Source organism: Lactuca sativa, chromosome 5 (assembly GCF_002870075.4).
Source record: "Lactuca sativa cultivar Salinas chromosome 5, Lsat_Salinas_v11, whole genome shotgun sequence".
NCBI classification, from domain to species: Eukaryota; Viridiplantae; Streptophyta; class Magnoliopsida; order Asterales; family Asteraceae; genus Lactuca; species Lactuca sativa.
Window position 1 is genome coordinate 131,866,594 of NC_056627.2, and position 18,483 is coordinate 131,885,076.

General features: G+C 35.5%; 1 protein-coding gene and 1 long non-coding RNA gene across 2 annotated transcripts; both read left to right on the top strand.

The window, feature by feature from the left end:
- The first annotated feature begins 725 nt into the window (after positions 1 to 725).
- Positions 726 to 6,661, top strand: LOC128126431 (uncharacterized). Its single transcript, XR_008224353.1, has 3 exons — positions 726 to 1,641; positions 1,940 to 2,012; positions 6,446 to 6,661. It is a non-coding gene; the product is annotated as an uncharacterized LOC128126431 (long non-coding RNA).
- Positions 6,662 to 16,725: 10,064 nt separating this feature from the next.
- On the top strand, positions 16,726 to 17,780 carry LOC128134214 (uncharacterized). Its single transcript, XM_052771691.1, has 2 exons — positions 16,726 to 16,819; positions 17,353 to 17,780. The coding sequence occupies exons 1-2, from the start codon at positions 16,726 to 16,728 to the stop codon at positions 17,778 to 17,780; spliced, it is 522 nt and encodes a 173-aa protein (XP_052627651.1).
- Positions 17,781 to 18,483: the final 703 nt, after the last annotated feature.

An 18,483-nucleotide genomic window follows, 5' to 3' on the forward strand; every position in this document is an offset into this window, starting at 1 on the left:
CTTTGTCTCCTGCTACCTATATCTCCACCTCATGCGTAAATGACTGCGGAGTCACTACTTCTCAGCCGAGATCTGCTTTTCTGAAGTTGCCTTCTTTCTTTCTCCCCCGTCATCCTTATTTTAGGTTGAGACAGAAGACGACAAGATGACGGCGCTTCCCCATCTGCTTCATTGCCACCGAGTCACAGCTTGAAGCCTAGATATCTGCCACCTGTTTCAGACAGGGAACTTCTGCCACCTCCTACTTTGAATGAAGCGTCGGTATCGCCAATTCGCCACCCTCCTGTTTTGAATGAAACACCAATGAAACGTCCTTCACCGTCTGCTGCTTCGTGGTAAATTCCTTCTCTCGATCAGCGTTCTTCTTTCATTTGCCACGTTTTCTCCATCGCTTTCAATCCCTTCTCAAATCCCAATACACCACCACCGCCACTAGCCTCACTGTTCCCGAAAGAAAGATTAAATCGTCATTTAGGTTCTGCTATCATTTGAAGTTCTGTCCCCAGTAGCGGCACCACCATGAGGCTTTGATTATGACGACTGATGCTTTCTGTGTTTGAAAATAATGGATAATTGAAGTTCAAATGAGTCGCAAAGGGAAGATTAGAGGAAAAAAAAATGGGCGATTTAGACTGATATGTGTGGTATATGTTTAGGTTAAAGGTCGAAAAAGTTTCTTTCTGAAATGGCATGTTTTGTTTATCTCGAGCCCTCTTGTCGCCTATTGTTTCTTGATTATCTGACTGCTTCTTGTTTACATTGGTTACTTGTTTCAATGTTTTTGGCTTACGACATTTCTACTTGTAGATTCTTTTTAGGTTTTCTGATTTTAATTAATTTGGGTAATGAAAGCCCTAAATTTGATATGTTTAGACTTTAGAAGTGCTTCCTATTCCATCCCACCAGCCATGAATTGACAATTTGATGAGGTAAAATAATTAAGCCAATGGGTCTATTTTAATTTTGTCATTTTCTGCACAGTTGCCCCCTTTATCTTTATGACTTTTCTCTAAATTTCTCTTCATCATCAAAGTTTATATTTTCAGTAAATTGTTTTTTACATGCACTTGTATGCATAAAGTTAGGCATGAAATGAGCTTATGAGCCTTAACATGCCTGTTTTAGTGACTTGAATGTCATGCACAAGGAGATTAAGCTTATCGATCACTTAGATTGATCTTCCACGTTTGTTTCCCTTGAACATTTCAATGGAAGACAATCAATTACGCTTCAATGGACCGAATCCTATTTCTTTCCTTGAGATGTTTCTCACCCATAGTTGCTTCCGAAAAGGATTCTATAAAGAAAAACAAAAGTTCCCTTCGATGTTATAATCAACAAATCAATATAAGTACGTTGCTGTTTCTTGGATTTCACCCAAGTAATATTAAGTTATAAATTTATGTTACATGTCACTGTTATAATTTGGTATATTTTTTAAAGAAAAGTGTTGTAATAAGAAAAAATGAAAGTAGATTGTTAATTAAAAAAAATAAAAGACTTTTTTAATAAAGCAATTTAAAGGGTGTGATTTGTGAACACTTACATATCCAGCAGCTACACCATTAAATTCTATTCCAACCATCACGATTCTCATGATTCTCAAGAAAGGGGTGCCATTGTAACAGCCCGGATTCCCAGGTATTATTCATTCTTATAATTTTGGTGATTTGTGAGGAGACTCGGCGAGTTGGAGCTCAAACTTGCCGAGTATGATCGCGGCTATGGGCATGGGTTCGCGTCTGGACTCGGCGAGTCCAAAAGTGGACTCGGCGAGTGCACGCTGTTTAATGAAACCCTAATTCCCCGGGTTTGGAGCCTATTTAAGGGCACTTATAGCCTCCCATTGCGGCTACCAGTCCCTTGAGAGAACCCTAAGAGAGCTAAATCGTTTTGGGAGAGAGGAAGTCACTTTTGGGCCTTTGTATTCCTTGTTTAGCAAGAAGAAGGTGGCAAGAGCAAGGAGGAGATGAGATTCCAGCAGATCCAGAGTCCAGAGGCTTCATTTTGAGGTAATAGTTCGAACCTCCTTCAGTTTTAGGGTTGATCTTTAGAGTTAGGGTTTTCTAACCCCCTTTGGAGAGTGATTATGTGAAGCAAATGGTCCCTCTTCGAGTTTGTGCCTTGGATCTGGACTCAAAGAGGTCCAGAGACCCTAACCCTTGGAGCTTTTTGGGTTATTATGGAGTTATTGGACCTAGGTTGTTATTTTTTGGACCAAATCTCCTTTTGATGCCTTGTGGGGGTTATACAAGCATCAAGTTTCGAACTTTACATGACATTCATGCTTGGGAAGGCCAAATCTATGGTTTGGGGAAATAGATCTGACCTCAGAAGGTCAATAGAGTTTGTGCATGGCATGAACTCGCCGAGTTGTTCTTGAGACTCGACGAGTAGGGTTGGGGTTTCACGTAAATCGTTCAGCGAGTAGACTCGCCGGGTTGGGGAATGACCCAGTGAGTCAGGAGAGTCAATAGGGGGCTGAGTCAAGCCGGAACTCACCGAGTTGTTCTTGAGACTCGGCGATTTGAGTCGTGGTGGCCCCGCGATTCATGCCAGGTGGAACTCGTCGAGTTAGGGAAGTACTCGACGTGTCAAGAGAGGATCCGAGGGAGTCAGTGAACACGTATAGACTCGTCGAGTCGCTCTATTGCACTCGTCGAGTCCGGTCAAAGTTGACTGTTGACCATTGACCAGAGTTGACCAGTGTTAACTTGATAGGGTTAGTCAACCTTAGTTGTGAAAGTGTTAATTAGAGATATATTGTGTTATAGGAGGATTATAGCTCGAGGGATCGAGCGCGAGTGATTTCCGGGGTTTTGCGAGTTGCCGAGATACGCGAGGTGAGTCTTCTCACTATACTTTACCTTGAGTAGGTAATCAGAGTTATGTGACAAAGTATGTGTATGCTATATGTATGTTATGTGTTGTACTGCATTATTTCTATGTGATTTATGATGTGCATGTTTATAAAGTTGGAACCGGAAGGTTCACAGAGATAGAACCAGAGGGTTCACAGAGTAGGGTCCAAGGACCCACAGAGTTATAGCCTCGAGTGGCTAATATGTGTTATGTGTGGTATTTTGGGGAACTCACTAAGCTTTATGCTTACAGTGTTTGACGTTATTTGTTTCAGGTACTAGTGATGACCGTGGGAAGGCGTCGGCTTGATCAGTACACACACGGGATTTTTATGTTATGAGATCTTGGGATTTTTATATGGCATGGATTGAGTTTCAAACATTAATGTTTTTATGAATATTAAATGAATTATGTTTTTATAAAATGCGAAAAATTGTTTTGAAATTTACGGTGTTACAGCCATATAGACCAATGGAACAAACATCTATTTCATTCTACACAACAGGTTTTATCTTTGAACTTAGATGCTAAAAATATGAGTTCCACTGTCTTCCTATTTCACGCACAACCTACCAAAAATCAAAACTTTAATCTTTAGTCCAAAATATAATTAACTAGGATTATAATTAATGTCATTTATATTTACCTTAATTTGGCAAGTCTTAATCTTTAGATAGCGATCCAACATTCAAAATTGGTGTTTTTTTCCGATTGTTTTTGAAAGGTCCATCTTTAGGTCTTCCGTAAAGAGAAAAATAAATAAATAAATAAATAAAATATGTTACCGCTAAATTATTTTCTTTCTAGTTCCGCCACCGATAATGTAGCAAACTTTAGTTAGTTAATTCGGTTGGTATTGTAAAATTTTAAGGGTAACCACCTTATGCTGTGTACTAGTGGATCCCTTTAGCTTCTCGCTAGGGACGTTTTAATAATGCTGTTGTTCGAAATATTATTTTTCGTATTAATAATATTAACATGAATGAACATCTAATTATCAAAAGCTTAACATCTTATTCCGAAATGAAATTAGATAAATAGAAAAATATTAATACGATATGTTTGTGTGTGTGCATGCGTTAGTATGTACGTAGGTATGTAAATGTGTGGATTAGATAAATAACTATCGCATATATAATACAGTAATTGGTTTGTGAGTTCGAATCCAATTTGAATTCATATTCTTATTAGAATGTGATTTACGTATAGTATTTTACTTTGATAATTGCACTTTTTCATACATATTATAATTTGTTAGAGAAATGGTCAAAGCTGAATTGATTACAAAATTCTTATCGTGTGAGTTCAAATATTTTTCTTATATTTTGTTTCTATCCATCTTTCTATTTATTAGGTTAAACCAAATATCAAAATCAAGAGAAAAAACTAATGTATCCACATGTCATTATTTTATTTTATGAGTATAAAGATAAGTATGAACAGATTAAAAGTTAGAAGTGTTTTAAGAGAAAATTATAAATTTAGCCTAATCCATTTTGTGGAAAATAGCCAAAAAAAAAAAAAAAAAAAAAAAAAAAAAAAAAACCAAATTACATTTTTAGCCACAAAAATCGCAGATGGATTAACGATTTTATCAAGCCATTTGCGATTTTGTGAAGTCATCTGCAATTTTCGAGGAAGGCTAGTATAAAAACGTAAAAAAATTTTGTTTCATTTTTCATACTTTTTTGTTGGAAAACTCTCTCTGTGAAGCATTATGGACGATTTCATGAACAATCCCGATAATATTGTAACGTTCGAATCCTGGTATGTATTATATTCAAAAATTTGTTCATTTTTATATAGAAACTTGACGAGTTGGAGGCCCCAAACTCGTCGAGTAGGAACGGATTTGGATGCGGGTTGGAAAGTCTACTCGACGAGTTGAGAGCCTCAACTCGACGAGTAGGGCTGCCAGAGTCAAAACCCTAATTTTCAGGGTTTAGCACCCTATTTAAACACCTTAACCTCCAAAGGCTGGCCTCATTTACAGCCTCCATCGTCCCAAAACCTAGCCATGAAACCCTAATGCTTGTATGAGCTTGTGAGATATTTTTGAGTGAATCTTGTGTGTTTGAAGCTTGTGAAGGAAGGAGAAGCTTGGGGATTCAAAAAGAAGCTAGTAGATCCAAAGTCACCATTTCATTCTCATCATTTTCTCGTAAGCAAGTCTTAAACTTGCTTCGTAAATTCTTAGGTCTCCTTATTATCATTTTATGGGATTTTTGGTCCAAGAAGCATGACCTTTGGGAAATGGACGTCCCAAGTAAGTATATCATCAGATCTGGAACCATGGAGGGCTTTCATGGCATAAAGGTGCAAACTTTATGGCCATTGAAGCCCCATGCAAGCTATAGGATGTTATTTTGGCCTTTTAAGCTCCAAAAAGGCCATACATTGAGAGAAAGGTGGAAGCTTTACGTATTTATGTAGTGTCTAGGGTCCAGATCTAAGTTTGTATGCATTAGCTTGGAGCATTGATGGCTTGTAGACCAAGATCTAGGTCCTAAAGAGTTAGGATTTGAGCTAGACCCATTAAGGAAGGCTATTAACGGGTAAAGCTAGAAACTTTACCCTTAAAAGGACATTTTCAGTATGTGGATGAAGTATGGAAGTATAGATCTGAGGGATAAGAGCATAATCTATTAAGATGGCTCAACATACTGAAGAACTCGTCGAGTTCATAGAGGAACTCGATGAGTTGGGTCGAAGTGTCCCGAGTCTGTAAAAGGTAAAACTCGACGAGTTCAAAGACGACTCGACGAGTTGACTGGAGAAGTCCCGATTCTATGAATAGGAGGAACTCGACGAGTTAGATCGCGATTTCAGGATTTATGATTCATGGAACTCGATGAGTTAATAGACCAACTCGGCGAGCTGAGTCAACCCAAAATGTTGACTTTGACCAGAATGCTGACTTTGACCAGGGTGTTGACTTTGACTTTGATTTTGACCAAGTTGTCCCTTAAGGGGTTATAAGTATGAAAGGGTAAATAAAGGAGATCTATTATGTGTAGGAGTTTGAGTGGAGTTGATTTCGGAGCCGAGGACAGTTTAGTTACTTCACGATATTGATGTGAGTTACCTTCCAGTAGAAGTGGGTCGAAGGCACCAATGTCAGCCCACTAGTAGTTGATTATAGTTGAGATGATTGTCTTTGTGATAATTGTCTGGTATGTCACTATATGTTATGCTTTATGTGCTAGTATGCTATGATATTATGTAATAGTGGTAGGAGGGGTAGGTTAGACCCCGTAGCCAGTTGCGATAAATCGAAGGGTAGGTCGGGCACCTAGATATGTCTAACAGTATGTTTATGCTATGTATTATGTGGTAGTTGTAGGGGTGAAATAGTCCCCGTAGCCGGTTGAAATAAATTGGAGGGTAGGTCGGGCATTCAGATATGTCTGGTAGGGTAGGTCGAGCACCCAGATATGCTTGACAGGGTAGGTCTAGCACCCAGATATGCCTGACATGGTAGGTCGGGCACCTAGATATGCCCAATAATATGTTATATATGGTATGCGGTATGATGGGGGAAGTCACTAAGCTTTATGCTTACAATTTTCAGTTTTGGTTTCAGGTACTTCCTCTTCTAAGGGAAAGGAGCCGTCATGATCGCAGTGCATCACACTACATTTTCCACAACAGAGATCTTTGGGATTTATACTCTGATGATGTTTTATCATGACATGTTTTGTTTATTGATACATTAGCTTTTGACATGATTGATACTATGATTGTTTTCAGACAAATGATTTTGTAATTATTATATTAAAAATGAAATTTTTGGCCTTGAATTTTGGGATGTTACAAATATGGTAAGCTCTTAATCATTTTGTGTTTTAATCATCATTTATCAACTTTAGGCCTTGTTTATTTGCGATTTATTCCTAAAAACTTTGAAAAAAATGAAACTTAATTGTGTTTTATTATTCGTTTTTCTTAGATCTATGTGTTATATTTGATAGTTAGTATATTTTATTGGTAGCCTTGAGGTTTTGATGGTATTTGATAAGTAGATGTATGATTGATATTTTTTGCTAATATGTTTAATAATATGATTTTTTTATACAATAATGATTATTGCTGCTTATGATGTTGTACCTTTGCATTTTGATGTTGTACGTATAGTTTATCAAAAAAATGTTTATTTAATTGGTGATGTTATAAAAATGCTTATAAATAGAAATTTCTTTTATATATAATTGGTTTACTTATCCTAGTTATAAGAATTCTTTGAATATAATAGTTTATAAACTGTTGAGTTTTTGTTATAATAATATGTTTTCTAACATGTTGTTGTATTTCAGCATGATTATAGAAATTTAAATGTTAAAGTTATTGTTAACCTAAAAGGATCGGGATGTAACATATTACAAGTATTTGAAATATTGCATGGTGTGCGATAGGAAAGTTTTAGAAACATTATGTTTGGTTACTTGTTGGACGTGCCTCAATTACAAGGGGACTGGTTGTTGTTTCATAAAATGTTTCTTTATCAGTTACGGCCGGATGCAATAGTATCCCCAGATAGCATAAAGAGGTTGTATTTTAAATTGGGGGATACTAAACTGGTTTATGGTCCGGAAGAGTTTTTTTTTATAATCGGGTTTAATTTTGGAGTTTATCCAAAATTGATTGGAAAAAAAGTGTCAAAAAAAAAATTAGTAGTAAAAAAAGATGTTTATTGCGGAACGTCTCTTTCCAAACCACACAAATAGTTCGGAGAAAATCTGTGATTTGAAAAGTTATCAGCCATTCTTAGCAGCTATTGACGATGATGCAGTTAGAGCATGTCTCATATACGTTTTGTGTGAATGTTATTTGGGAAAAGAAGCAAATGATCGTGTGCCACAAGACTGGGTTTTTTTTTCTGAGAACTTGGATGGGTGGAGCATGTATTATTTGTCGACTTTGAAAGTTTTATATTTTTTATAATGTTTATTATAATTAAAAGTTTTTTATTATAGTTTTGCTTGGGATAGCTATTTGTGGGAGTTCACATATGATTACCTTGAGGATACATGGAACAAGTTCAATAAATATTTATCACTACCTAAGCCTTGTCAACCTTTCAAATACCCTGTGTCAGTATTTACGGCGTCATTTAAGGTATACAAATATATAATTACTTTTAAGATATAACAAGTATTTTAGTTGTTATAATTGTTATTAATATAATTAGTAAAATTATAGATATGGCTCTATGAGTGCTTCCATCTGTTCGAGGTGGTGGTTTTACGTTACGAAAAAACAAACATTCACCTCGGATGAATCGATGGAGTGCAACCAAAAAATTGAAATGGGTTGATGTGAATAAAATTTTTGATATGACAAAGGTTTTTATATTTTATTTTATTTATTTAAATTTTATGTTTGGACTTTTACCTACATTATAAATATGTTAATTTGTTTTTGGAGGGACGAAGACCAAGACATAACATGACACTGAGTGATGATGAGAGAATATCTTCTTATTATATTCATGTCAAGAGTATGTATATGATGAACCGCATTTAGTTTCATCCCCAGTGCAGAACCATTTTAGGAGGCAAGACAAATCTTCGTGTAGCGTATCTTCTAGTGGTCTCTCCCACGGTAGAGGTGGACGAAGTGGGAAACCAAGATTAGAAGAGTTTGTGAAACAGTTATTTACACTCGAACAACAGGTGTATATGAACCGAGAACGCACTGAGGTGATTATGGAAGAAGTGGATGACGAAAGTATATGGAACAACATAAATTTTGATGAACCGAAAAAATTTCAAACAAAATTTTCTTTTGATGAAAAGGTTAGTGACACCCTACATTGATAATATAGTTTTTTAATAATATGTATATTTTTTTTAATAATTTAAAGGTAATAATGTAGATTTTAGATGATGGGGCTCGGACTAGAAATAAATTCGATGAGAATGTTTTTGATGATAATGAAGCTGAAAAGGTTATTATAAATTATAATTATGATATAATTTGAAAAGGTTAGCATTGTCTAGAGATACAGAATACCCCTATAGTATTCTTATGTTAGCGGTATTGTGGTATTTTTGGTAAGTTTTAGACTTGTTGCAACATCACAACCGAACTTAGGCACATGCTAGTCACCCTCAGGAAAACGTAGTTGATCAGGCTACATCACCCTGAATGTGACTATATGTCTCTAAACCCAATTGTGCTGCCCAACAATCTTAATACTTTTGTTTTGTTCTAGGATGATACTGATTCCTGTGTTTCATAGTGATGTGTGTATATATATACTTAGTTAGATCTTTTAGATACTTAACAGTATATATTTTTGGTCAGAGTGTTTTAGTCCCGAAGTGTTTATAGTTCGTATATCTGTTATAGGTTGATATACTTGATTCACTATAAACAATGCTCTGATACCAATATGTCACACCCCAAAACCGATAACGGTGGAATACGTTTCGGGGTGGATGACGTAGTGAACAGTATCATCACAATTGTATAATAGTAGAAACAAGAATCAAACAACCATAGTATTACATAGTGAATTTAATTACATGCGTGTTTTGTAATGTTTAACAATCACTCAAAAGTAATTCGAAAATAAGAGATGAGCCTTGTGTGCTCCACCTTCTCCAAAAATGCTGCGTCTGTACCTGTCTATCTTTGACCTGAAGATACAAGTTATTTTGAAAACAATTATCAGCATAAAGCTGGTGAGTTCATAAGAGTTTAGTGTGAGTTTTTGTATACAAAGCATTAGTATTAAAAATGTATCCTTTATGTTCATAAGTAGTAGAAATTCAGAAAATCTCATATTTTCCAGGAAATACATTGTAAGTGACAATCTGTGAAAAGTGTACATTCTTTATCTCTTTGAAAACAATTTATTGCAAAGATTCTTTGGCCAATCTTCAAATAACAAATATGTCAAGATAAGTTAAGCCCGTGATCCATGATAGAGGTACGAGCTTCCTTTAGTGATAGATACTTGCTTACTTCGGGATGTGGTTTAACATTTAGTGTAGTGTTTTAGTGTAGTTGTAGGGTATTCCTTGTAATTTACCAATAGTGATAATAATAGAGAATCCCATGACCTTCCCGGTCATGCACAGTGTAGTGAAGTAGTGGCATCCCTGGGCCTGTACGGCGCGGACTGAGTTAACAGTCGGGATGTAATAGCGTCTGCCCCCGTATAGATCTATACATGTAGAGTCGTCTCCTGCTGGAACACTCTGGGCGTAGTGAATAGCGAATAGAGTATCTCGTAGCGGGTTAGTGTATTATTGTTTGTTTAATGTTTTCTCTATGGTCATAGTGTAGTAATCTTTTAGTATTGATCATAGTGTATTCTCTTACTAGTGTATCGTCTAGTATTAGTGAGTATTATAGTGTAGATAGTAATAACTTTAGCGAGTAGTAGCGGTAGCGACCCTAACCATACCTATTATGGTTATCTTAGTGGGGGTGTTTCTTAGCACGTTAGTGACTTTAGCATTTAGTGGGAGCAGAAATATTCGTATCCCATGCTGATATACAGATTTTATATAAGTAAGAAATCAACGACAGTCGGACGGATAACTACTACCCTAAGCCCACAATCAAACAAGAATAGGAAATAAGGCGAGATATCGGTCCTAAGTCCTCCAAATCTTATTTATATAAATATATCAGAGTGGTTACATTTTATAAGCAAATTGATTTAATAAAAGTATTTTTCCAAAAGAACATTTGAATTCTGATTCACTGTTTAAAAATAGTTTGAAAAGGGTAAAACCCGTTTTTAAGGCATAGGGGCAAATCACATGTGATTTGAACTAAGAGTAGTGAATCACATGCGATTAACCCTTGTAACTCGGAAATCGTTCTGTAAAACTTTGCATAAACATTTATAAGCAACTTGTATCTCCCCCCTAAAACATGTAAAACACTTGAAAGGTTCATTAAAGGGGTATGAACTCACCTGAAATCGCAGAAATCGGGTGAATCGGGTAAATCGGGTAATAGTGTCGATTAAGCGTTTGGTACCAAATAACCAATTGAGCACCTTTTAGGATCCTAATGGCATATGAAATATGTATTTTGCAAGAAGTTAATCATCTTATGCTTCTCATTATAGTATTTGGACATTCTAGTGTCGTTTTCGGGGTTTTAAGGCCTAGAAAGGGTTCCCGGGAGTGGTACAAGTCCATGGATGATTTACGGGAGGGTACTAGAGTTTATGGCCTAAAAGCCATTCATTGGGAGTTTACGGCCGTAAGCCCCCTAGGCTTGGCCGTAAACTCTTGTGACACTCCAAAATGTGTGTTTAAGGCCTCATCTCACTTCCTTGATTTAGTGGTGTGTGTTTTGGACCAAGAGGGAAGGATTAAACATCTAAATTTGTGATATTTTAGGGGAGTTTACGGCCAGGAATTGTTCTTGGGCCGTAAACTCCTATAAGTCCTTTAAGGTGATGGTTTTACTTGTACAACATGGTCCCAAATGGCTTAGAAAAATCCTAGAAGGTCCTATAGTGAGTTTGGAGCAATTTGGCACATATTTATGGGGAGTTTACGGCCCAAGAACATCCTTGGCCGTAAACTCTTCATTTGGTGTCAAAATGAAGTGTTTAATGGTACAACACACTTCCATAGGCCTTAGATTAATTCCTTTCATGCATTAGGGTAGTTTAGGGACTTGTTTGACACAATTTCTTGGGTGTTTACGGCCCAAGCTTAGCCTTGGCCGTAAACTCCTCTTTTTGTGTTCAAATGATGTTGTTTAATGCTTTCAAGCCTTCCTTGTTGTCAAGTCTAATTTTCCAAACATCCTAGAAGTGCTTTTGGGGCTTAAAACATGGATTTGTGGGGTGTTTGAGGTGTTTACGGCCTAAGCACATGCTTGGGCCGTAAACTCCTTTTTAAGCATCATTCTCTTGTGTTTTAAGGTCCAAACTCTTCTAGTTATAAGCCTTAATTAGTATACTAGCATACAAGAAGGAAAAACTTGGTCTTTGGCTTGGATTTGGGGGTTTACGGCCTAAGGAGCTTCTTAGGCCGTAAACTCCTCTTTGAATCTTGATTCCTATGGTTTTTGGCCCACAAATTCAATGAAGCATGTCTAGAATAAGATAGGGGATGAGTACTTACGTTTGGAAGTCGGAAATTAGCGGAATCGGGGTCGTTTTTGAGTCTAGAGAGAGAAAGTAGAGAGAGAGTGGGTCTGTAGTGAATGAGTGTTCAAATGTTGGGAACACCATCGCATATGTCTCGAGAATCGTGCCCGATACACGGCTACCCGATGTTTAAAGTTAACTGGGTTAAAACTTTTTACCCGGTGAAGTGGTTGAGAAGGTAAAACCACTCTATTAGGTTAAACGGGGTTAACACCTAGGAGACATATTACTTATAATAATATCAAACCATGCTTAAATTTAGATATTCGGATATTGACGATTCCAAATATTACGTAAAATAACGTATAGTGACGCTTTCCGTTAGTGAAAATGGGATTTTTAACGGAATTAGATTTGGGGTTGTCACACAAAATTACCATAACCTTCGCAGCATATGACGATTTGGATTATACTGTTGATGGAGAGACGGTTTGAAACTGATCTGTATACAATAATGCCTCCAAATTTTTTAGTTTGCCATATTCTCAAAGATGGTTTTGATTGGAGGACATTTATGTCTGGGATAGCTACATACCCCGACTTTATGGTTCCTTGGTGGGATGTGGATACGGTACATTGTTAGTTTTTTTAAAAATACTTTCATTATTATCATTGTTTTGTATCATAATATGAATAAATATTTTTTTTAACTTTGTACAGGTTTATATGTCTATTCCTTCATTTCCAAATCTTTGGTTGTTTGGATAACTACCACTGGAGTCAATGGAAGTCCATATATATGACAGTCTCGGACTCTAGGTAGCAGTGCTTATGGAAAATTTGAGTCAGATGGAACATTTAGCAAATTTGAGGTTCGGGTGGCAAATTTTTTTAGAAAAAATTAATTACTGGCAGAGGAGGAACATCCCAAGGATACCATTCAATATGAAATTCATTTTGGAAAAAAAAAAAGTTCCCCAACAAAGTAGCGAGTTGGGAGATTGTGTCGTATTTGTTTGTATGTTTATGGAACAACTAGTATCAGGCCAACAAATACATGAACTTATAGACCCAAAAATGTAGCTTTAGAGTTTTTTCAAAAGATGGCAAAAATTTATTGTGGATCGTGTGTGGGTCCTATGTAGTTGTATTACATATATATATGTAATTGAATGTTCAATTTATAAATTAAGCGTTAGATAATAATAAGTTTATACATAATGTAGTAATAACTTCAAAACAGAAAACATAACAACGACCAAACCATGTTTATTGACGTTAGAACTTCAAAACATTAAACATAAAAGCAACTACAACATGTTTATTGATGTTACAACTTCAAACTTAACCAAAAATGTAAAAGCTTAAAACTTGTAAACAATAATTGCCAAGAACAACACCTAACTACAAACCAAGGCTATCTTCAACTTCTTATTTTCAGATTGAAAGTTTTTATTTGACTTAGTTACCTTAGCTATTGCCATAGAAGATTGGCCATTCTCTTCATCAACCCAACAGATAAACCCGCATTTTGGTCCCTTTGAATTTAAAGATAGATAAGAAGATAAGTTGTCGTAGAAATATGATAGTGTAAATATTAAGGAACAAAAAATCGTGATACCTTTTTTGGGCAAGCATAAAATAATCTTCCTGGGTTTTTAGGTGTACCCGATATCCTAATGATATGTTCACCTACACAATTGCAGTATGCCATTCTCCTGATTTATTTGATCGAATATGAATAACTTCATAAATAAATTTCATGGAGTGAGATTACCCATTTATACATGAAATTTTATTGCAGACAAGTCCAATGCCTTGTTTTGTCAATCAGTAAAGTCTGCTTACGGTTTGACTATGAAATCATTTGGTTTGACTATTAATCCTTCAAGTTGAACTACTAAGTGCAAACAAGTACAATGCCTTGTCTTGTCAATCAGTAAAGTCTTCTTAATTTTTGACTATGAAATCATTTGGTTTGATTATGAATCCTTCTAGTTGAACTATGAAGTGTAGATAAGTACAATGCCTTGTCTTGTCGGTCAATAAAGTCCGCTTATGGTTTGACTATGAAATCATCTGGTTTGACTTTGAATCCTTCAAGTTGAACTATGAAGTGAAGACAAGTACAATGCCTTGTCTCGTTAATCAGTAAAGTCTGCTTACGGTTTGACTATGAAATCATCTGTTTTGACTATAAATCCTTCAAGTTGAACTATGAAGTGCAGACAAGTACAATGCCTTGTCTTGTCAATCAGACAAGTACAATGTCTTGTCTTGTCAATCAGTAAAGTTTTCTTACGGTTTGACTATGAAATCATGTGTTTGACTATGAAGTAATTCAATTTCAATACCAACTTTTGTATATTTATAATCGGATTCATGTGATTATCCTAATACACTTTCATTGCATGTGAAAATGACTTCTTACAACGAAAGAAGCTTTTGTGACCTACCAATATTCTTTCATAATCTTGAAAGAAAAAATCCTAATACCTTCATAGCCATCAAGAAAACAGATACCAACCACTTTCAATTCTGTTTTGTGGCTTTAGGTTGCGTGGTATGTCATCTTTATTTTATTGATTTAATTAATAGTTGTAAGTAATGTACCTCGTTTATATTTTGCATGTGACTTATATAAGTATGTTTTAATTTTATGCAGATATGTACCTTCCTTAGGTGCATGATACCATTAATATAGGTGGGTTATTTACCCCTACTTGGCAATTATCTAACAACAATGTACTTTGCAGTGGCTTTGGATGGAAACCATGAGCCCCTACTCTTAGCAGTTGGTTTGTGAATCTTAGAGTGTGAGAAATCTTGGGCATGGTTCATGAGGAAGTTAAAAAAATGTTTAGGTGAAAATACAGAGGTTGGTTTCATAAGCCACCTATGTGATAAAATAGACTTTGTCGTTGGGAGAGTCTACCCAGATTCGTATCATGGGTATTGTCCTAAATACATAGCTCGGAAAATATGAGATTCTATCGGACATAATGATATTATTGTCGAAAAGCTCTTTTGGAAGTCATGCAATGCATATAGTGTGCATGAATTTTACTTGTGTTTGGAAAGCTTTCAAAGTGCATGTAGGAATCCAATTGTCTGGTTTGACAATATAGCCATTTCAAAATAGGCACGGGCATTTTTTCCTAAAGTATGTTACAATGTTAAATCGATTAATATTCCTCAAATTGTGAGAAATATATCCACCTACACACATGAGTTACCTATAACCACAATCTTTGAGTTAGGGCCTATTTGATTTGAACTTACCGGGTCCGATCAGTGCTGACTGCTGACTCGATCAACAGCCGGATGTCTGATAATTACATATTATAGCTGATTCGGTCATCCCATTCCACTTACTCGGTCAGTCCAAAAAAACCTCCTGACTGGAAAATAAGAAGGCTACGCGATTTTCCCTTGCTTGCTTCCAGCCTCCTTCGCAAATACCCTAGACAAAAGCCGATCCCCAACACCTGTTGATCGCCTCCATTGCCAACAACGTCTACCGGCGAGTTCACCTCCTGCGCCATCTTCTCCGGCGACGAGCTCCACTGCAGGTAACATTTCTGCGTTTTTTTTTTTTTGCTTTTTTTTTTCTGAAATCACAAAACCCTTCATGTTTGTTGTCAAATTTCTGATTTCATTGTGAAATCAAAGTTTGAAATTACTTCTTTCATTATTATTGGATTTAATTAGTTTAAAGGGTTAGCATAAAATCAATTCATAATGTGTTTTTGTTTATGAAATCTGATTTTATATATATATATATATATATATATATATATATATATATATATATATATATATATATATATATATATATATATATATATATGAAGTAATGAATATTTGTGTATGAAATCTGATTTTCTCTGTATGAACTAAGGTGTGAAATCAAAATATATGTTGTATATGCTGTTGAAAATGTGATGAAATCACATTTATGCTTGATTTATTTGTAAATGTGTGTTATGTGGATGATTTAGCTATTTTTTTCCTTTTTTACAATAGACGTGACAGATAAAAGAACTAGGGTTAGTTGGAAGTCGGAATTGGTGGACAAAACGTTTTTGGAAGCATGTATACAAGAATTAACAAGTAATGGCCGGGAGGGTAGTTATCTAAAAGCAAGCTCATGGGTTGTGGTTGCGGAGAAATTGAAAACAGATCATAATTTTGTTGTCGAGAAAACACAAATGAAAAACCGATACGATTATTTAAAAGCAACGTATGCAGTGTAGTTAAAACTTAAAAACAAAACAGGAAATCTTTATAATCCCGTAACGAATTCTTTTAACATGACTAATGAAGAATGCGAAGCGCAAGCGAAGGTATATATATACATATTTTTTAAATTAGATTATTTTTTTTATTACTTTAATAATATTTATTAAATTTTCAAACAGTTGAACAAGTATGTAGATAAGCTGAGAAATGCACCCCTCCCTTGCCCTGATCTTTGTACCCAACTATTTGATGGGGCGACCTTGACTGGTGTTCACAGTTGGGGGCCATCTTCGACACTACCTCATCCCAATGAAACCTTCAGTACACATGATTTTGAGGATACAGAGATGGAAGAGCCAGCACCTCATCCAGATACCCCAAGCTCAATAGTACCTCAACCTACTAGTGAGGAATCATCTGGGCGGTCAAAAAACAAGGGGGGCAAAATAAATTGTCCTAAAGAAACCACACTTGATTATGAGTTGAAAGAAGTTGGAAAAGAAATTATCAAGGTTGTACAAGCATTCATGGAAGCAAATAATCTTGACAAGTAGATGGATGCTTGTATGGCAAAGTTGACAAGCTTGGAGTGGGGAGAATATGATCTAAAATACACCACTGCTCTTATGTTATTTGCTGAAAGTGCCGGTAATAAAAAATTTTGGTTGTGCCTTAACTTGTCAACTTGTGAGTCGTGGGTAACAAACGCGGGAAGAAAGTTTGGATTAGTTGGTTGACATTAGTATGTTATGGCTCATTGTTTGATATTAATATATATGGTTCATTGTTTGACTTTAGTATGTTATGGTTCATTGTTTGACATTAGTATGTTATGGATTGTTTTCTTAGGTGAAGTTATGTTATATGAATTTATATGTTATGGAATGTTATGCTTTTAGTATTTACATGTTACGGTTTGTTATGTTATGGATTGTTATGTTATTGATTGTTATGTTATAGATTTAAATGTAATTTGTATTTGACATCTAAAAGGACACATGGATAAAGAAGGTGACTTTTTATATTTCCTTATATTCTCATGGTACAATGTTATGATATGATACGTCTTTCAAAAGATGCATTTGTACTATTATGCAATCACTTTACACAAAGAAATTGGTTGCAATATAGTAGGACGTTAAGCGTTGAAGAGAAGATGACTATGTTTTTACATGTTATAGGACATAATGAATGTTTTCGAGCTGTTAAAGAAAGATTTCATCACTTCAGACAAACGATTCATCAATGTTTTCATGAGGTCTTACGTGCAATGATGTGTTTTGCACGAGAAATTATAATACCAACCTCGTCTACTCCAATAAGAAATACCTCAGAACGACATAGATGGCTAATGCACATATTTCCCGGAGCAATAGGTGCACTAGATGGAACACTTATACATGCAGTTGTGCCCGTTGATCAACAAACTCATTATAGGGGAAGAAGAAAAGGTGAATGTTATCAAAATGTAATTGGAATTTGTAATTTTGATATGATATTTACCTTTGTATGGGCTGGATGGGAGGGCATAGCACATGATTCTAAATTTTTGAAAGAAGTTGCATTTAACCTAACTTCCGGATTTCCATTGCCTCCACCAGGTTTGTAACTTTACTATATGTTTTATTATCTATATTATTTATATGATAAATTTGTCAATCATCTACATATAAATATTACCTTTGTGATGTCGCATACATAACCACCCATGGATTTATGGCTCCTTACTGCAATACTAGGTATTGGTTAGCCGATTTTCGAAGAAACAGAGCTTTAATCAAGGAAGAAAGGTTCAATCATGCTCATTCACAACTTAGAAATATCATTGAACGTGCTTATGGTGTATTGAAGGCGATATTTCCAATTTTAAAACAAATGGCTCCTTATCCTTTTCCAGTGCAAAAAGACATGGTCATTGCTTGTGTTGCGATCCATAATTTTATAAGGAAATACAATATTCAAGATGACTTATTTACGAACTTTGAACAAAACACTACGGTTACTCCTAATGTGGGTGGTGGAGGAAGTGAGGGCCAAAACATAGAAGGCATAGAATGCGGTTCAGAAGCCGTTAACTATATGACTACTTTGCGTGACCAGATTGCTAATCAGTTACTTTCAAATAGTTCATGTTAAATGATGTACTTTTTTATTATGTATGGCAATTTGTGTTTGGATTTTGTATTACACTTTCTATTTGGATTTTAATTGATGTATGTTTAATTTGGATTTTATATGATAATTTCTTTTTTATAATTATTTTATCCAGCACAAGAGACAACACAAGGGTAATATGGTCATTTTTTTCATTC